Source organism: Caretta caretta, chromosome 7 (assembly GCF_965140235.1).
Source record: "Caretta caretta isolate rCarCar2 chromosome 7, rCarCar1.hap1, whole genome shotgun sequence".
NCBI classification, from domain to species: domain Eukaryota; kingdom Metazoa; phylum Chordata; order Testudines; family Cheloniidae; genus Caretta; species Caretta caretta.
In genome coordinates this window covers 62,788,325-62,808,013 of record NC_134212.1, presented here as the reverse complement: position 1 = coordinate 62,808,013, position 19,689 = coordinate 62,788,325, and the positions used below count along the sequence as shown (strand labels likewise).

At 41.8% G+C, this 19,689-nt stretch overlaps 1 protein-coding gene across 7 annotated transcripts in view; it reads right to left on the bottom strand.

The window, feature by feature from the left end:
• Positions 1-10,037: 10,037 nt before the first annotated feature.
• KAT6B (lysine acetyltransferase 6B) overlaps positions 10,038-19,689 on the bottom strand; it is a 195,254-nt gene continuing 185,602 nt past the window's right edge. For all 7 annotated transcript variants that reach the window (XM_075130757.1, XM_048857086.2, XM_075130758.1 and 4 more), the window contains exons 14-17: positions 19,238-19,397; positions 18,344-18,610; positions 16,623-16,920; positions 10,038-13,825 (exon numbers count right to left, since the gene is read on the bottom strand). In XM_075130757.1, the coding sequence (XP_074986858.1) occupies positions 11,346-13,825; positions 16,623-16,920; positions 18,344-18,610; positions 19,238-19,397 (3,205 nt within the window). In that variant the 3' untranslated portion in view covers positions 10,038-11,345. The remainder of the gene's footprint in view (positions 13,826-16,622; positions 16,921-18,343; positions 18,611-19,237; positions 19,398-19,689) is intronic.

Here is a 19,689-nt window from a genome sequence, read left to right as displayed (position 1 = left end):
CAAGATGACATCAGACCTCGCAAACTTCTCAACAGGTAGCTACTGTGAGCAGCGGCCAAGGCCTTTGCCCATTGCTACAGCTCCCCCGCTGTAGAAAACATGATAACATGAAGAGCAGGAGATTCATCGTAACTGAGTTTGGGAAGCCAATGAAGCATCATGAGCTCCCCCCACTGCTGCATAATCAGTGCCACCAGGCCATCCCTCTTCCAACTTCTTTACCAGTTACTGCAAGGTCCTTTTTCCTTCCCCCATCTCTTCTCCCCAGCCCCTCATCCCCCCAGTTATGGCAGTGCTGGGGACACATTCCCTCTGTTTGGATCTCTGGGTTCTCCTCCACCTCTATGCTAGTCCACATAGGTTCCTGTACCACGTTCATCACCGCAGCATCTGATGTTTGGGCAGAGGAGTGTTGTGTTCTAGATTTTCTTTGTTTCAATATACACGTGCAGTTTGTAATATGTTTAGGGTAGAGGAGGCAAGATCAAAGCAATACATTCCGCACTGAGAGTGGAAGGCAGCGAGGTTTGGGAAGGCCCTTTGCTCCTGCAGGAGCTCATTCCACAGTCTCAGCCCAGCCCCTGAGAAGCTCTGTCTCCTTTATCCTTATTGTAGAAGGTTCTACTTTGCCAGAGAAGTTACTCCGCAGTTCCTGCAGTCCCCTTCATTACCTCTCTTCCTCACCAGTTTCTGCATCACTGAGCACCTGATTCTCTCCTCCAGCCCTCATTCCATTACTCTAGCACCGGACACCTGTTTCCCCTGCCCCTAGGGAAGTTGCATTGTCTGATGAAATAACCACAGGGCAGGAGCCAGGAACCTCTGAGTTCTATCCCCAGCTCTGCCACTGGCACAGACTGTGACCTCTTGGACACATCACCAGCCAGGGTGCACGGATGGGCTGGAGGAGAAGAAAGGGTGTCAGGAGACTGCAGCAGTCATTGGGCTGGCTGTGCAGGGGAGAGGGGACATGGATGATGCCAGCCAGGAAGGAGGAACCAAAAGAGGCATTTCTGGGCAGGCCTGGGAATTTGGTCTCCCCAACCCCAGCTCCCTCAGCCTTCTGAGAGGTGTAATCATACTCTTAACTTCTCTGCCTGTTTTCCCCTTTTATTCACTGGGGGATAACATCTACTTCACAAGGTGCTTGAACATTAATGTCTGCACAGCACTTTAAACAATGGGCAGGGAACTGCCTTGGGTACCATTAACTAGTCCTCCTCCCTCTTAACTACTGCAGTATGAGGCACGCATTTCTCCATCACTGGGCACCTCTCTTTACCCCTCCATTAACCCCCGACCCCATGAACTCAGCTCTAGTGTATGCTATATTCAGGGCCCCATACCCCAGGTAACCCTCCCATTTCCCGCTGACGGAAGCTGTTCGTCAGGATGATGCTTTGGAGAACTAGTAGGGACAGTCCCGCCTGCCCATGGAAGGCACACAGCCCCATGTGTTAGAGCAGCATGAAGCCTCCTGTCTGACTTGCCAGTGCGGCTGGATGCCACGCCAGCACCAATAACTAAAATCCCTCTTCCACCTACAGCTTGCTAGGAACCTTTGCTTCTCCCTCTGGGATGAGGACCTGGCCATGCTGGTCCCTGCAGGATTCCTGCCATTCACTATATCAGGACATGAGAGCTAGAACACCACTCGGGCTCCGGCTGGTATAAAATGTGGCAGCCATCACCTTCATGGCTTAGGCCACTGTGAACGTATCTAGCCTGAGACCCAGTTCCTCCTCGGTCCCCCAGACAGCTGCAGCTCTCAGTTTAGAGCCTCGGTCATAATCATCAAAGTCAGGACTGGATCGGCACGCACCTATGTTACACACTGCATTGCCAGCCATTTGCCACCAGGACAGTCAGGGACAATGCAGCTCATAAAGCCCAGCATGAAGTATGCCAGAACCAAGGTCAAAGCATTCCCAAGCGGATCTGGCTGTAGAAGGAACTTCTGGAGGACAGGAGATGACTTCAGAGTCTAAAAGGAATAATGTTAGGAATAATGTTGCAATCGCTTCCTCTTTAATAACACTTTTCCTCCATAACTGATAGTCACAACTTCAAACCACCTCCTGTTCCAATCGTCCACTCCCACCCAAATTCCTACCCCAGCAGAGCTTTCTATAAGAAGGAGCCAGAGACTTCATGAAGTATACCAGGGACGTTACCGTTCCCAATCTATTTTACATGGAACGTGTTCAGATGTTACAGTGATGGGCAACAGCACAAACCCCAAAAACAGATCAATTAAATCACACAGAAAGTGAGTGCTGGAGGGTTTCCTGACCTGGAAGCTGCTGGGCAGCTAGTCAGCCAGCCAGCCAGCCATCTCATTTGTGCCACCTCCTGGCTTCTCTGCGTCTACTTTCTTCACATGAGAAGCTCCAGCGGAGCAGCATGCAGAGGTCACACAGATGAAGTGGGTCACGCTCTCATTCTGCACAGCAGCTTTTGGAACAGGGCACAAAAAAGAAAACAAAATAAAAACCAACAGCAACAAAACCACCACACATACAACATCTCCTGAGCAGGTCAGGAGAGCAGCAAAAAATAGGAAATACAAATACTGCCAAAATTACACACAGCGCATCTCTTGTATGTTTGCACCATCTAGTTTTAACAGGCTCTTGCTAAATGTTCGAAAGGTCCAAATGTCAGAAGGCTCGCTTCTAATGAGTTTAAAGGTTCTGTCTACCACACATGATTGACTGGGATACAAGACAACGAACCAAGTTAGGAGAGAAAGACGTCTCCTTATTGCTATGGGCTTTGTTCTTCTGGAGCAGCACTTGAAACAAATTTAACTGCTCAAACAATATACATTCTTTCTCTTGAGCAAACTGCTATTTCCTTTGGGCTGCTAAGGAGTGGTTTATGCTTAACATTATAAACAACCATGCTTCAAATAAAAGCAGTTTTAATGAGGTTCTGCATGTCTGCTTTTTTAAAGAGAAAAACACACTGAAGAGAGACAGTGTACGTTAACCTGAGGATGGAAAATAAAACGTTTACAAACCACCATATTGTTTTCATTATCCAAGACGGAGCTGTTGCTATGCTCTCAGTTATAACTGTTTATATTCACGAACAAGGAGCTGGGCTTGGGCCACACTACAAAACATTACTATGCTCAAACATGGCTTCCAACAATTCTATTAACTGACACAGAAGGTGCCAATCTGCTCTGCCCACACAATGCTGAATAGGGTTTGGTCACCTAATACTAGCACTGGGAACTATGTTCAGAGATGAACATTTGCAGCTGAAGGTTTGCAGCATGGACCAGACCTCGATGTTTTTCCACCTAGTCAAGACAAAAGACTAAAACAAACCACATTACTTCCATACCTTATTGACACCCTCAAAGGGACACAATCAACACCCTCTCCTCAGGAGTTTGCTCGTCTAACTCAAGATCTCAGTTAGAGAAAGGCTCATCTTCATGGCCCAGGGAAATAACTGCCTCACAGCACAGGAAACCAGAGCACTTTCTTCTTCTGTACCAGGTGAACCACAAATAAGGGTACTGCAGGGAGGCTGTGGAATCGAAGCAGGGAGAGTGAGCTGAAAGTGGGACACAGCATCTCAAGCAGATGGGGCAGATTCTGTCTTTGAAGGAGGTGAGAAGCTGCTCTGTTGGGGAAGTCTCAGGGGAAAGGCAGAGCCATATCACATTCCTGAGGAGCCTGGTCTTGAACTGAGTTCATGTAAGTACCGCTCATGGACTTTACAAACTGACTGTTGCTAAGTGTGTTTCAAAGATGAATTTTCGGATGCCTTTTACCTGCTCTTTGTGGGGCTTGAGTATCTCTAATGAGAGATGGTGAGAAAGGAATTTCTGTTTCTTCATTCTCCTGGGGCAGGAGGGCAGCCACCATCCACCCCCCTGCAACACCCATGCCACAACACAGGCTGGTGCCACCAGTCATGTAGTGTACATATTTTGCCACTCCAAACCTCAGAAAAAAAATTCTGGGTCTAAAGCATTCACAAAGGCTTTGTACAGGAGATACTTTACCCTCCCTCCCTCCCAAAGACCTTCCAGGCCAATCCCTCAGTGTGCTACTTCCTTTCAACTGGGGCAATGAATTAATTTGGGACAGCTGACCCAGCCCTCGTATCCTGACCATCTTTGTATTTAAAGCACGCAACTGTAGACTTTCCTCTCTTCTGAGGAAGAGTTAAACTCTTCTTCTTGCCGATAAGGCCTATACATCCCATCACACTTTTATGGGTCCTCGCGTCAACCATGCAGACAGATGGAATGCATCATCGTCCTCACTTCACTCTGGTAGGTGGCAGCCAGTGAGGAAAACTCATCCTCCCCTAGCCAGGGTACCAGCTGTTTCAGTTCCTGTCCTTGGCCCGTTCAGTGGCTGTCCTAGCTAGAAGTGGATTTGTAGCTGGTTTGTTAAGTAGGTCCTTTATTGTGAAAAACAGACTGGAAATTATATTACAGCAAAGCTCTCTTGGGTCTGAGGGACAAGCGAGTGTCTGTCTGCACAAGTCTCACTGGAAGGAAAGAGCAGATGAAAAATTCCATTTCCTGTGACCTGTTTGCTACTGACGGGGATCGATTGGGTTTGTGAGTAGTGACTTCCCCACCAAGGATAGGAAGTAAATGCTGAAATTATTAAATGTATCCATCTGGCACAACAATGGATCATGTGCTCCTAAGACTGAAGGCCCACTGCTTGCAACCTGCACCCAGGCACTAGATCAATCCTATTATGCAGAGATTCTCAACTGGTCTGTGCAATACACACTGGCTCTTCCTTATCTCCAGCAGCATTTTGCATCTGAAGAAACTTCAATATTTCCATAAAATTACTTTCCAATATAAGCAATTGCTGTACTTACCTCAGGGATGTTCTTCCATAGTCAATGGGAGAACAGTCCATGTATTAAAATGTGGCCCACGCTAGGAATATAGCTGAGTCCCCCCGCTACAGTGGTTGTTAATAGTGGGAAGGGACTGCCACATGGCAATCTTAAAGACCAATTCTCTGTTTTCCCCACAACCTAGAAAGAAGCTTAATGGTCTTTCAATTTAGATGGACAAGGCCTATTAGCAAACTCATCAGCTTGCAAAACACAGGATCTGAGCCGTTTGCCTATTAGGAATCTGCAAGTTGCCATCGTACCATAAAGATAAAAACAAGTTCTCCTAAAAGGAACTGATTAGAGTCAGTACCTTGAGGGCTCTAAAAATATCACTGGAAGGGCCAAGTTGGTTGTTCTCCATCTAAGTCTGGAGAACTCTTCTGGGTGCTGCTCCCTAGGAAATGAGTGCTTGGTCCAGTGAGTAAAATCAATACAATGTTCGGCACAAAAAGAATGAAAAATCATCATCATCCTAACAAGGATGTGGGAAAAGGAAGAGATTATAAAAAATGGTGCAGAGAACAGCCAGCCAAAGTCTCCAGCCGGCAGGAGCAGGAACAGCCAACTCAAGGAACTCTGGACAGTCCAGTCAAACTGCTAGAAGTTCTGTCTTTGCCCTGCTGACTGGCTGTTCGCTCCAACTCCTACCCCCACAGCCTCTTCACCAGTTTTATTCCATACCTGCCCTGCCTTACTCTTCCCTCTGCCCCCCCCCACCACTCCCTTTCCCTTTTCTTTCTCTTTAGCTCAACCCCTCCTACGTAAAGCCACCCATTAAAAAAAAACACCCAAACACCCGCGGAACTAACATCATGTTTGCCACCATCTCATTGGTCACATTGCCCTTCCCCCACCTGTCTCGTCCAGTTAGACAATATTGTCTCATTGTTTCCATGTAATTTCCATCTGTCTGTCTCCATACTTAGATTGTCAGCTCGTTGGGTCTTTCTGTACTGTGTTTGTACAGCACCTAGCACAATGGGCCACGACTGGGGCTCCAAGGCACTGTGAGACTACATATAAATAAAAAATCATAATAAGAGGTAGGAAGCAAATTGGCTGAGAAAGAAACAAACATCCGGAATCCTGACGCAGGACAGGTGTTTTGCTGTATTATGATTGGTTGCCACCTGCCTGACAATGAAAAAGGACTATGCCAATAGTCTGCAGCAATGGCAACCAGGCAACAGAAAATACTTTTTCTATAGCACCTTCCATCAAAGTATCTCAATGTGCTTTTACAAACATGAGTTATTCAAACTTATCACTCATTATCCCTATTTTAGTGAGGGGGGAAATGAGAGACAAAGAGGCTAAGTGACATGCCAACGTTATATATAAAGGTTCTGGCACCGCCAGAAATAAAACCCCATTCTGCACATTAGTCACAAAACCCTCCCGCTTCCTGACCTTCTTGATCATTACTGATCTGGGCTTCATTTGCACTGAGAGAGAGGAAGTCTTCATCTGCCATTACCAATCCCACAAGCCATCCAGTCCCTAATAATCACTATAATAATGGATTTATTAGACATGCACATGCTTCCTATGTGTAAAAACAATCAAAAGATCTTTGCTGCATCAGTTACTCGTTTTTGTATCAGTAATACGTACATTCATATAGCCATAGGATGTAGCAGCGTGACCCCTCCCTTACTATGGCAGTTTGCTGGATTATTCCACCGTCACCATTCTCATTATCTATTTATAATATACCAAATGGAGTTTTGTATCAGCCAATCTGAGTGACAGCTAGTTAATTTACTGGTAAAAACTCATTATGTGCAGATTTAGGGACAGTGGATTTATTAAAAGCTTTTTGTGTCTGGGACTGATTACACAATACATGCTTTCTGTTGATATTACATTCCTTCCAACAGGATGAGCTCACAGGTTGGGTCTTTTTAATTTGGTTAAACTAGCCCAATCTTAAAGTGCAGTGCTAATCACTTAGCACTGATTGACTGACAAAAGACTGAGCAAAACTGGCATCTTGGGGAGAGTGGTGTTTCAGTGCATTGGCATTTAATGGCTTGCACGTCAAATGGGCTCGGTTTATACTAGGAGCGTTTCGCTATATAGCTTATTCCAGCCCCCACTCCCACAGCAAAATAAGCTATACTGGCAAAGGCAGTTTTGCCAGTAAATCTGCATCTACACCAGGGATTGGCAACCTTTGGCACGTGGCCCGTCAGGGAAAGCCACTGGAGGGCCGGGACTATTTGTTTACCTGCAGCGTCCACAGATTGGGCCCATTGCAGCTCCCACTGGCCACGGTTTGCCGTTCCAGGCCAATGGGGGCTGCAGGAAGCGGCGTGGGCTGAGGGATGTGCTGGCCGCTGCTTCCCACAGCCCCCACTGGCCTGGAATGGCAAACTGAGGCCAGTGGGAGCTGCGATTGGCCGAACCTGCGGACGCTTTAGGTAAACAAACCGTCCTGGCCCGCCAGCGGATTTCCCTGGCTGGCCACGTGCCAAAGGTTGCCAATCTCCGATCTACACTGTTTACAGCTATATCACTCAGGGCATAGGCGCTGACTCCGTGGGAAAAATCACAGGGAAAAATCAGTGGGTGCTTTGCCCCCACCAGCAGCCAAGCTCCCTGCCCTGCGCCCCACCTCATCCTCCTCTGAGCGCGTCGCGTCCCTGCTCCTCTGCCTACCTCCCAGTGCTTCCTGCCTTGCTGCCACCAAACAGCTGTTTGGCAGTGTGCTTGGAAGGTGGGGGAGGAGTGGGAATGTGGCACGCTCAGGGGAGGAAGTGGGAAAGAGGCGGGGCCAGGGTGGGGATTTGGGGAAGGAGTTGGAATAGGGGCAGGGAGGGGGTGGAGTTGGGGCAGGGACTTTGGGGAAGGGGTTGGAATGGGGGCAGGGCAGGGCTGGGAAGGGGCAGGGCTGGGGGCAGGGGGGAGTCGAGCACCCACTGTTGGGAGAAGTCAGCACCTATGAATCAGGGATCACACCGTATACTTCTGACCAATATAACTTTTCTAGCACAAGCTGAGAGTGTAGATCTGACCTAACTGCCAGCCATGCAAACTCACCAGAGGTTCAGAGTCGGGGTTCTTTCCATCTTTCACACCACCAGCCATAATAAAAGGTTCTGCTGTCCTAATTAGGCCCTCTTCACACTCTAGCAACCCCATGTTCTTTTGATTATTCCTGCAATAGCATCTGTGCAAAACTCATGGTCCCCACAGGGAATGCTGATTACAAGTCAACAAATAATTCTGTTGATCCACTTCATTGAAGAGAATCCAGCTGATACTCTCTTCGCTATGTCGGTTCTTCACGGATAACAGGAGTAAAAAGAAGTGAAAACTTCTTTGTTACTAAAGTGAGCAGAGGTGAGTGACACTGAATATACACATGGAGCAGATCTATCTAGGAAGACAGGAGAGTTTTATAAAGCAGAGTTGTCAGTGTATAAATGCCACAAATGAAGAACTCAAAAGATGTCAAAAGCACTTGTCCTTCTGAAAGTAATTTGTTTCTGAAATTAAGTATTTATTATGTGCACACAGTACACAATTTTTCATGAAACTTTCAATCATATATTACAATGCTGAGCTCTCGCAATATTCTAGACTCAGCATGCTCAGGGCCAGAGCGCCACACACCAAAACAACAGCTGGACCTGGCGTGAACAATGCTGCAAAACTGGTGTCGCACAGCAGTGAGTAAGGCCCAGTTGTCTTTATTTTTGATTTCATATAAATATACAAATACAAGTCACATAATATGCTGCTTCTATTTCACTGTGCAATCATTTAACACACACAGCTGCAGAGCTCCAGTTTAGAAATTTACACGCACACACAATCCTGCATGTGTTAATCTCCCATCACACATTGAAATAAGCACAGTTTTCTCTTCATTTCTCTTTGTCTTTGTTGTATTTCCCTAAAAATAAAGAGGCTACGGCAAAAACATTACAGCAGATGCTGCTCCTCTAAAGACATAGGCAAGTGTTTAGTTTTATGCACTATACATAGTCCCACTGGTTTCAACAGGACTATTCAGAGTGTATAAAGTTAAGCATGTGCGTAAGTCTTTGCAGTCATGTCCTTAATGCAGCATTATGGTTGACAGTTGAAACTCCCAAGAGACAGGGGTTCAAAGTTATGATTCTCACAATCACCATAGCCCCTGTTCATGCACACACCTACATATGTGAAGTAACTTCACACGAGTAGCCCCATCAAATTCAAACGGCATGACTCAGACATATAAAGATACTCACATGTGTAAGAGCCTGCAGGACCAGGGCCTTAATCTGAACACACTGGACATAAGTATTAAGGGGTGTTGTTTTTGTTAAGTAATACACACATTTCTGACTTTTGAGCAGTTAGATGCCCAACTATGAAGCTTCTTTTATAGATGTTTTTCAATGATGAATTAAGATGGCTGATGATTTTATTACGTCTACCATGTTTTAAAACTCAAATTATGCAAAAAATCAATATCAGCTTTAAGCGCAGAAACATTTTTAGAAATTCTCATAAAGATACATCTTTTCTGTGGTTTTGTTTCACATGCACCTGACCTAGATTTGAAAGACACATTTCATTATGGCTGCATTTATGAGACATTTTCAATTTTTATATATCTACAATTGCCAGGGCAAAGTTGTTTAAATATGCAATACTGTGAGGCAAGTTCAATTCTGGATGTTCAAAACATCTTGGAAACTGGATAACTCTCCATTGTAACTGAAGATAGTAGTCAAAAGGACCAAAGGGAATGCAGGTTTAATATTGAGAGACGGCTCAGCACAAACGCTGTGTACACAACAGTAAAACAGCCTTTTAACAAAGTAACAACTTTCTTTCTTTTTTTTTTTTTTTTAAAGAAAAGTAGTCCACATTCATTAAATATTTGGTAATGTCTTATATATGTAATTATTCAATATTTTGTTTTATTCAAGTTATTTTTTAATTATCCTAGATATTTTTATTTTCACAAAGTATACCCGGTTGTGAAGTGTAATCTACATTTAACCTTTAAAGGCCTAATCCAAAACCCATTGACTTTAAGAGGCTTTGGAGCAGGCCCCCTAGTCAAAGAGATCTGTAATGAACACGGTAAGGCAAAGTGATAATTTTCCATGCAACATCAGACTATGACAAACACAAGAGGCTAAAAATGGCTCATCATAATTTATTTTATGTTAAAATGTACAGCTTGGGGTTGTTGGTTTTTTTTTGTTTTTTTTTTTAAGTGACTGACTAAAAAGATAACAGATAAATACAAGAGTGTCACTGGGTCCTATTTTACACATGTATCAAGCCTCTTCTGCTCGGCCCTTACAGTCACTCTGTACAGGTACAAAGGCTACAAAAAAGGGAAGCAATATAAACAGACACATAACTTTTGCCTTTTTACATGCGATCTGTAAGCTTAGTTTGAACTATTCACACGCTACTGCTCTATTTTTTTCCCTTAAAAAATAACTTCAATATTTTATAAAGATAGAAAAATCTACAGATGGAATGAAAATGTAAAGTTAGAGGCATTTCCATAAAATAGCAACTTTACACCAAATTCACTATTTTTTAAAATCCTGCCAAGTATTTGGACATATGTGAAAATGTTTCAAAACATGACAAATAAACACTGAGATATGCTTCATTCTGTCAACAAAAGTCTGTAATTATAAAACAGAAAGCTGCCTTTTTATCCCCCCCCCCCCCCCCCGGAAAAAAAAACCAACAGAAATCAGTCACCAAAAATGGAAAAGAGTCTCAACTTTACACCAAACATTTAGCAATAAAACCCTTTGAACTAACAAAAATGTGAATAGCTTTTACAGTTTTTTTTATTTTTACAAGTTTTATAATTAACAAAAATATAGTTTTGTTTTTTTACCCTCAAACTAGGGTAACCTAATCAAGGCAAAAAACTTAAGAAATGGCTTACTGTTAAGCACAACACTTGTACAGTACTACAAAATGCACTGTCACTAACAAAGACATTAGCGGCATGCGGAAGTGTCACCTTAAGAAACAAAATGTACAATAAATGAAATGCTAAAAGGCATTTACATGTGGGGGAAAGTGGAGAGAAAGCTCAGGGTCCAGTACTAAGTTTTGGAGTCTATGTATCCACATTTTTAATGGGAGCAGGCACATAAAATGGCTCTGAACCATTGGCTGCTGTGTAATTGCAGTTCATAGAAAGAATTCTTCCTTTCCAGAGAACTTCAGTTAAAATTAAAAAACCAAAACAACTTCCCAGCCCCCCCAAAACAAAATCAACAAAAAAAAGAGAGGTTTAAGAAAGAAAAAAAGAAAGAAAAAAGAACTTGTATAAGGCTTTCTGCTGCATACAGCTTTTAACATGGTGCCAACAAATGTTTTTGCATTCACACCAATTGCTGGTTTTGAAATCGTACTCTCCTATTTGTGCAGATCAATCCAATACGCCAGTTTGGTAATCTGACTCTCCAAAGAGCCTACCTTCTCATGTAGGATCCATTAAGAGACTGTTTAGACATGCCAGTATTCATGTAGCCATGATGCCCTGGAGGAGTGTACATCATGTTACTGTGTGGTGTTGTCTGCATTGGTTGCTGTGCATATGGCTGAGTTCCCATCATTCCCATCTGCATCTGCATAGGGTACTGGGCTGTTTGATTCATATATCCGTGGTTACTATGATATCCGCTGTTCATCATGGGCTGGGACATACTATATCCGTTCATAGCATTAAGGGTGTTCATATTCATGTTCACTGAATTGACATTATAAGCGGGGGCTGGCATCAAATTTACACTCATATTCATACCACGTTGCATTGTTAAGGTCCGTGCGGGTCCTTGCATGGCCACAGTCTGTGAAGCACGCCCATAGATTTGTGACTGATGGGCTGCTGCCGCTGGGGGCAGAGGGGCTGATTTGGTTCTCACAGACACGTGGCCTTTGCTGGCCATCTGAGTTTGCAGTCTTTGGGTATGGGATATTCCAATATTTGATGCTGCCATGTTACGCTGCAAAAGGGGAGGAGGCAAATTCATGGGAGGTGGAGTAAGATTAGGGGGCGGGGTCATAGTAGCCTGTGCTTGGGGTCCTCCAGGAACAGTGTGTGGAGATTGAGAAAGCTGAACAAGCCCTGTGTTACTTAAGGGTGTGGACAAAGAGGCACTGTTTGCATAGGAAGTTACAGCAGCTGAATGGCTGTAAGGCAATGAATGATCCATAAGTGTGTTAGTTAACTGTTGCAGTTTGGCAAGGCTAAAAGTGGCAGATGGCTGTGGGTAATGCCCTGCTCCAAATTCACTCTGACCCATTCTTTCATATAGGCCAATGTTGGCATTGCCAGTTTCTGGGATTTCAGTTAACTGCATAGGTGGTGTAAAATTAGCAGCCATGCTACATTGAGATAACTGTTGGTTGCTGCTCGGTGGCCTTTCAACAACACAGCCTTGAGGAGATTTTACATTACAGGTAGGAGGAGAATTGATGTTGGTTTGTTGCATCATACTGCAGCTTCCATTAATGTTAGACATTTGCTGTGTCACTGCACAGCTACTCTGTGTTAAGTTACTAGATGTAAGGTTGCTATACGAGCAACTGTTTTGGGAAGAGTTGTTTCCACAGATGCTACTTCCCATTGTAGAATCGTAACTGCTTGGGTTTTCATAGTTTTCCGTTGTGCTCTCGATGCTTCCTAGATCACTAAACCCACTATCCACAACTTGCTGTGAATGATCAGACACTGATGGGACATCCATCATTGGGCTGGTCTCCATGTTCTGTAAAGATGGCACAGAGATGGCACTTTGATCTGGGCTGATTTGAGTATAACTGTTCTCTAATGGAGGAACGTTTGGACTATTAACGGAACGAACTGACTGGCTAGGATGAGAATGGACAGATGAGACTGGGCTACTGTGGTCAGATTGTTGGCAATCATCCAGTGTGGTCATTTGTGGACTTTGGTCAGTATGAGTATAATTCTGCAGGCTTCTACATGCCTCTTGCGTCTCTGAACAGTCCTGAAATGCATCTTCCTGTTCACTTGTTTCCTGGGTTAGAGACTGGACTGCTTGTACTGTCTCTGAATCAATCTCCATAGTTTCAGTACTTTCTTCCTTGAAATCAGAATTTAATTCTTCACTCTCCTTTTGGTCCTGATTATTATCTGTATGATCGTAATCAGATTCAGGCACAGGCCCTGAATCTGCAGTAAGCTCTTTATGGTCACCTTCACACTCAGCTGCAAGGTCAACACCACAGTCCATTAAGTCTTCCTGATTTGAATTACCAGTTTGTACATTTAGGTCTAAAAAAGACTCCTGGTTCTCTAGCACTTCTTTGAAGGCTTCTCCTGGTAACTCCTCTTTCTCCACTTCTGTTGAACCCATATGGCTATCATCTTCATCATCTGCATCATGATCCTCATTGTGAGACGGTTCTTCCTCTTCTTCCTCCTCCTCTTCATGATCATCCAAATGCTCAGGCTCATCTTTTTGCGCATACATTTCCTTCTGTGGGTCTTTATCTTGATTTTTTGCACTGACAACATCTTCCTCTACATTTCTTTCTTCTTCCTCTACTTTCATTAGATCATTTTCTATGATTTCAAAGTGTTCAGTGGGTGGGTTTAGAAGCTCAGGTTCCAGCTCTTTTACCTCATCTTGAGGCTGCAAATTCTTAACAGGCTCTTTAATCTCCTCTTCTGCAATAGCAGGAACTTGGCAGGGCTTGTCTTCAGATACTTGCTTCTGTTCCTCTACTATTACCTGGTAGTCAGGTTCCATAGGAGTCTCAGGTGGGGTGTATAAATTAAGTTTAAAACCAGGCTTTCTTTCTTTGTTCTGCCTCCACTTAGATGGACCACGCTTCACTCCTTTGGGCCAGCCCTGTTTACACCTCAAAGGTTCAGGATTGTCTTTCGTGCTTTCTTCCAAAACAGCTACATCCTCTGTGTTGTCTTTGGGAAGCAGAGAACAGAGAAAAGAGAAAAAAGGTCTTAGTTTGCATAAACAAATCCATTTCTATCAACAGACAGAACTGATTAATCCAAAATTAACTTATACATTCTTAAAAAAACTTTAGCTAATTAAACAAAAGTTATACTGCCAATAAATAGATACTCTTAATCTAACCACACATGACAGTAAGTAGGGGCAATATTTACTATATACACACTGCTTCCCACTCAGTAAAACTACACAAGAGTTTTAAACATTAGAGCATACTAGCTGAATAAATGTAGACAGACACCTTATTTGTAGCACTATAACAGGCAGCCTCATAACTATATATGTATTTAAAAATGCTACCTGATACTTCCTGAAAGAATTTTAAGCAAAAAACATTTTTAAACTGCAGAAAATGTACCCTACAAACCTTTGATTTAATATAAACTATCGCCTCACCTTGTGGTATTTATAACATATGGTGGACAAATAGAATACAAAACTAATTTGCAGAATAAAACAGAATGCTACAAAGTTTACAATTGTTAATCTCTCCCACTAGTGAGATAAACTAACCCCAGAGTGATTTTTACACACAAGAGCTCACATACACGCACCCCTCTATACAGTAATATGCACCTTTATAAAAGATGGATATCAACTCTCATTATCTAGATATGGAATGCATGACTACATCCTTTTTGTTATTGCAGAAATGATACAGCCACTGGATACACAAAGGAGCTCTAACTCTAGGAAGTGTTCGATGCACAGAAATGCTGAGTTTGATGCACAGAAATTATTGCTCCAGTGCTGAAAAAGGAAAATAATTTTTCCTCCTCACAAGAAGTGTCTTGCAATACAAACCAAAATGTGGGGGGAGATTCCATGCAAAAACATATTCTGAAACAGAACTAAATAAAATTGAAAGCAGAGACAAAATTAAAAAAATCAACCAATTCAATTAATCACAAAAACAATTAGAATGAAACGTATTTCGGTGTTGAATATTGCTGCCTTCAAAGACACAGCTTCAGAAAAAGCGTTACACTCTTAAATACTACCTCCCACTGAAAGGGTTACTCCAAAAGCATGGCAACAGTTGGGTAATGTGAACTAGACTCTTAGGTCTCATCTATACACAAATACCAGAATAGTTACAGCAGTACAACCCCACTACTGGGGATGCAATTTTATAAATATAAGTGTGCTTACACCAGTACAGTTTATTTCTGTACAGGAAGTGGGATAAACTATACCATTATAAGGCATCTTTACACAGGTAAAACAGCATCCACACTAGGGGTTGTACTAGTGCAGGGGTTCCCAAACTGGAGGTCGGGACCCCTAAGGGGGTTGTGAGGTTATTACATGGGGGTTGCGAGGTTATTACATGGGGGTTGTGAGTTGTCAGCCTCCACCCCAAACCCTGCTTTTCCTCCAGCATTTATAATGGTGTTAAATATAAAAAAAGTGTTTTTAATTTATAAGGTGAGGGATGGGGGTGTCACACTCAGAGGCTTGCTGTGTGAAAGGGGTCAACAGTACAAAGGTTTGAGAACTACTGTATTAGTGTAACTATATTGGTAGACTATCACACCCCTAACCAACAGAGTTATACGGTACAAAAGCTGTCTGCAAACCAGGCATCAGCAGATGATCTCTTAGTTGGGCAACACAAAAATTTAACTTCCTGACACGTCCTGAGAACTATTAGTTCTCCAGTACCAAAGAGGTACCTGCAGCTTTTGAGAGAAAAGAGTTTGTATGTCGGAATCCATAATTCATTCCAAAATTGGAATTAAACTGATGTTTTCATCTGAGAGTTAAGAGGGAGAGAGATGAAGATTTTCCCAAAATTGCTCATTGGTGAATACACATTACATCCTTTAGCTTTCCAGCTGGGCAATATCCTTGAAATCTAACTTGATGAGCAGCTGTTAAAATGTACATTAAATAAATTATTGTGCACTTTTTAGGGAAGACCTGGGATCCTAGAACCAAACACCTCCCTACAAATCAACAGAAGAACCCAGGACTTTGGCAGCTGTGCCAGTGCTTAAACAGCCCCAGGTTATTTTGAAAGATGGAAAGGGAAGTCTCTGGGTGCTCATGGTGGAAGAATGTGAGGTCTCAGAGTTTATTAATATAGCCTTGCAGAACTGCCAAACTAAAGTGAAGAGGACATATTGTTCCTGGGGAACTAGGCAGATTTCAGTAGTTCTCATAACTAAATTGGTGTCAATCCTGAGTTCAAAAAAAAAAAAAAGTCATTGGTATCAACTACCTCTTGCTTTTTGTAGATAATGGTTTCACAAAACAAACTAAAGAGAAAGAGATCCCCTGGTTTTCTCTGGAAAAGTATGATGAGGCCTGTTGTAGATATACAAGATTTTATTTTTGTTCTTTCCCAAATGGTAAAAACATGAATACCCCAAACTGAAACAAAACCTGCTAATTTTCTCCTGAACAGGAGTAATGAACTGAGGTTAATGTACTGAACAAGCTATAACAGGACAGAGAGAGAGAGCCGAAAAATTAAACACTAAAAATACTGAAAAAAGAGCAACATGCCTCAAGCTATTACACAAAGCAAGCAGATAAAGTGGGACTAATAGCGTAAAGCATATCTCAGAGGGATGGTGCATTAGTAAAAATGCATGTTATTTTGATTGTGAAATGTAAAAATTTCAACAGCTCCGAAAAGCTGGTCACAAACCAGCTAGTTAACTACAAAAGCAAGTGTTGCCTTTGAATCCCAAGTAACAAGTTAACTTGAACATAGTTTAAAAATAATGTTCAACTTACTTCTACACTGAACATCATTTTTATAACAACGATTGTCTTTCTCCCCTTTGTCCTCCTCTTCCTCCTGGTTCTGCCTACCAGGTTGATACTGGAATACTTTTCTGATCACAGGCTTTAAGTCATCATCTTCCCCATCTATCTCACAAGTAGGTTCCAGCTGTGGCATGGGCCGCTCTTCATCCGAGTGATCAAAGGGCTCGTTCAACACCTCTGTGGTTTCAGAAATTGTCTCTGTTGTAACACTACTATTAATCCTTCTGCGTTTACGACCCCTTTTCTTTTTCAAGATGAAAGATCTCTAAAAAAAAAAATTCCAAAAAATATAACAATGAATTGTTAGAGTCCAGGAGGAGTTACCTGACTTGGTACATAGAGAACAAATTAATTTTTGTGAAATGCGTTTATGATGGTCTAATCTATTTATCAATTTAGAAGTTACCTTATGTTACACCTTTAAATCTAGATTAGATTTTTTTACTGCTATATACTAAACCCATACAGTTAAGCAATGAGCGTGTGCCATCTGAGACAGAATGCACACTGTGGTCTTTGTTTTATGAAGGTGAAAATTAATATCTATAGTTTATGGTTGGCTTCCAGCCTCTACTCTGGTTAAACAAATAAAAATTCACAATAGTAGTATATAAAATATTTATGCTTACAAACACCTGGTTATATACTTAGTAGCTCATATTTCCACCAAAACCATTTGCAAGACTCAAATGTACATCTTATGCTTTTAGATTTCAGGTTCCTTAAAATTATGATGCTGCTTATAAACAAACAAGCAGAAAAATGATAAACAGCACAGTGCCCAAGACAAACAGTCCAAGTCTCAAACTTGGTGTAAATAACAGCAATATACTAAAGAATGTTACAGTTTAGCAGCTGTAGAAAAGAAGAGTTTGAACAGGTTCAGCTAAAATTTCAGTAAGTTATATTTCCACTGTTACCTATTCATTTCTCAAAGATTCACATTTACTTTAAAATTCTCTAATCCAAAAATATACACAGTGGGACACTCATCTGTAACTTCTCACCAAAGCAATGTAAATACATGCATTAAGCCAAGTAGCTTAACATTTATGGGTTCTTAAATTATTAAGTTAATAAACATTCAACTTGATTACATAATTTTCAGGAAAAAAATTTAAATACTCAAGTTTAAGCAGAATTTGGAGGGTTTAGTTCTTGGAATAAGAAGGCGCTGTATAAGAAAATAGAAATGTTGTAATATTTCGAGAAACAAATTTGTCTTAAAAAAATGCATTTGCTTTATTAACATATCTTGCAAAAGACCTTTTTATCCTGCTAATCTTGTAACAGGAGAAAACACATAATTGATTTGACTTCATCCCAAAAGGGCAAAAAAACCCAAGTGAGGGTATGGAAGAACCAATTAAAATGTTTAATCAGTACCAACCCTAAACAGCAGAGGGCAGTCATTAGTTTAAAAATAAATTCTAATTCTAATGTTTAGTGCCATCCATTTTTTCATAACAATATGAATAAGTCAAAAGGAAAGCCAAACTGCCTAGAAAACAGCTATGAACTAGGAAGGGCTTAGTGTGCAAACACAATTTAGATAAAAAAAAAAGAAGTCTAATCAAAGCTCATAAACAGAAAAAAACCCTGCACTTTTTTAATATCTTTTTGACAAACATGGTTTGATTGTAATGGACACTGAACAAGTTTAACTGAAAGTGCTAAAAGTAACATACCTTTCTTTTTATGGCCAGTGATTGTGGTTTGGTCAGCCGGGGAGGTGAACTTTGATGATTCCCATCCCCCTCATCATCCTCACTGCTTTCTTTAGATTGCTCTGTGGATTGCCCTCGCTCTCCAACCACTGCCACACTCTCTGGAGATCGCAAGTATTTATTTTTAGATTGTACTTTTGCAGGTGATTGCCTACTATTAGTTCTTGTGGAGAATATATCTTGCTCTTCCTTTTCCCAGCAGCTAGCCTGTTCCATCAGACGCTCAGCCTGAAGGGTTGGGGTTAAAATAATGGGTCACTGAAACAGTATTAGCCATATCAAGTTCAGCTAAAGAGTTACAGTAAGTCGACCCTGATTAGCACTGCTGCCTAACCAAGCAACAACATTTCAGCTGAATCATCTAGTAGCGCCTTTACAACAGTTAGGATAACAAACCAAAGAAGATTGCATTTCATGGGATATTTAGCACTATTAATGATGCAGCGAATTGATTTAAGTCTTTTAGCACTACATTACATGCCCGCTGACATGGATCACTTTGAACAAGTTCATAAACACAAAGAATCGATTGACACTGCGGCCTTTGAGCTCTGCACCAAATCTGATCTGATTCAATGCTCCTAGACTACTTCAGGAGCATTTAAGTACAACTTCATAGCAAGTGAGACAGAGTTTAAGTTTTCATATTCATTTTCCAAAACTTACTGTACAATCTCCAAAAACCCTGAGTTATAAGTGATTAGTGCTAAAGTGTTTCACACAAGCAGTTTTCCCCATAACTAAGATCTGACAATGTTAAACAATGCTATATTTAAGACAGCCTACTACTGAATGGTAAAAACTGGAGAAGAAATCCTAAGGAAAGGAATTCAGACTGACAGTGTCTGCTGTTACCTCTTTTTCAGCTTCCCTCTCTTCTTCAGAAACCGCAGCATTAGAAACAAGCAGTGGAGTCCATCTCAAACTTTCAGGGTCTACTTCATTGACGCGTGGATTAGCTTTCAGTTTCTCCATGTGGCTTGAGATCAGTTTTTCCCTTCTAATTATTACAAATCTAGAATTCAAAAAGGATTTTTGATGTTAGAAAAATATCAAGATAAAGCAAAACAATCTCACATAACTACTTTGGAAAATAGAGGTCTGGGTAAAAATAAAGAGGGAGATGGAGACCACTATATACACATTAATATATCTTACATGCATGCAGGAGAAATATCGCTCATGCTGGTGTTTTTCATCAGAACAAAAATGTGCATAATCATTTACAAGATAAAAGACAGATATTAACAGGATTAAATAGGGAAAAGGAGAGAAAAGAGAATGCTCCTGCAGCAGTAGATGTTCAC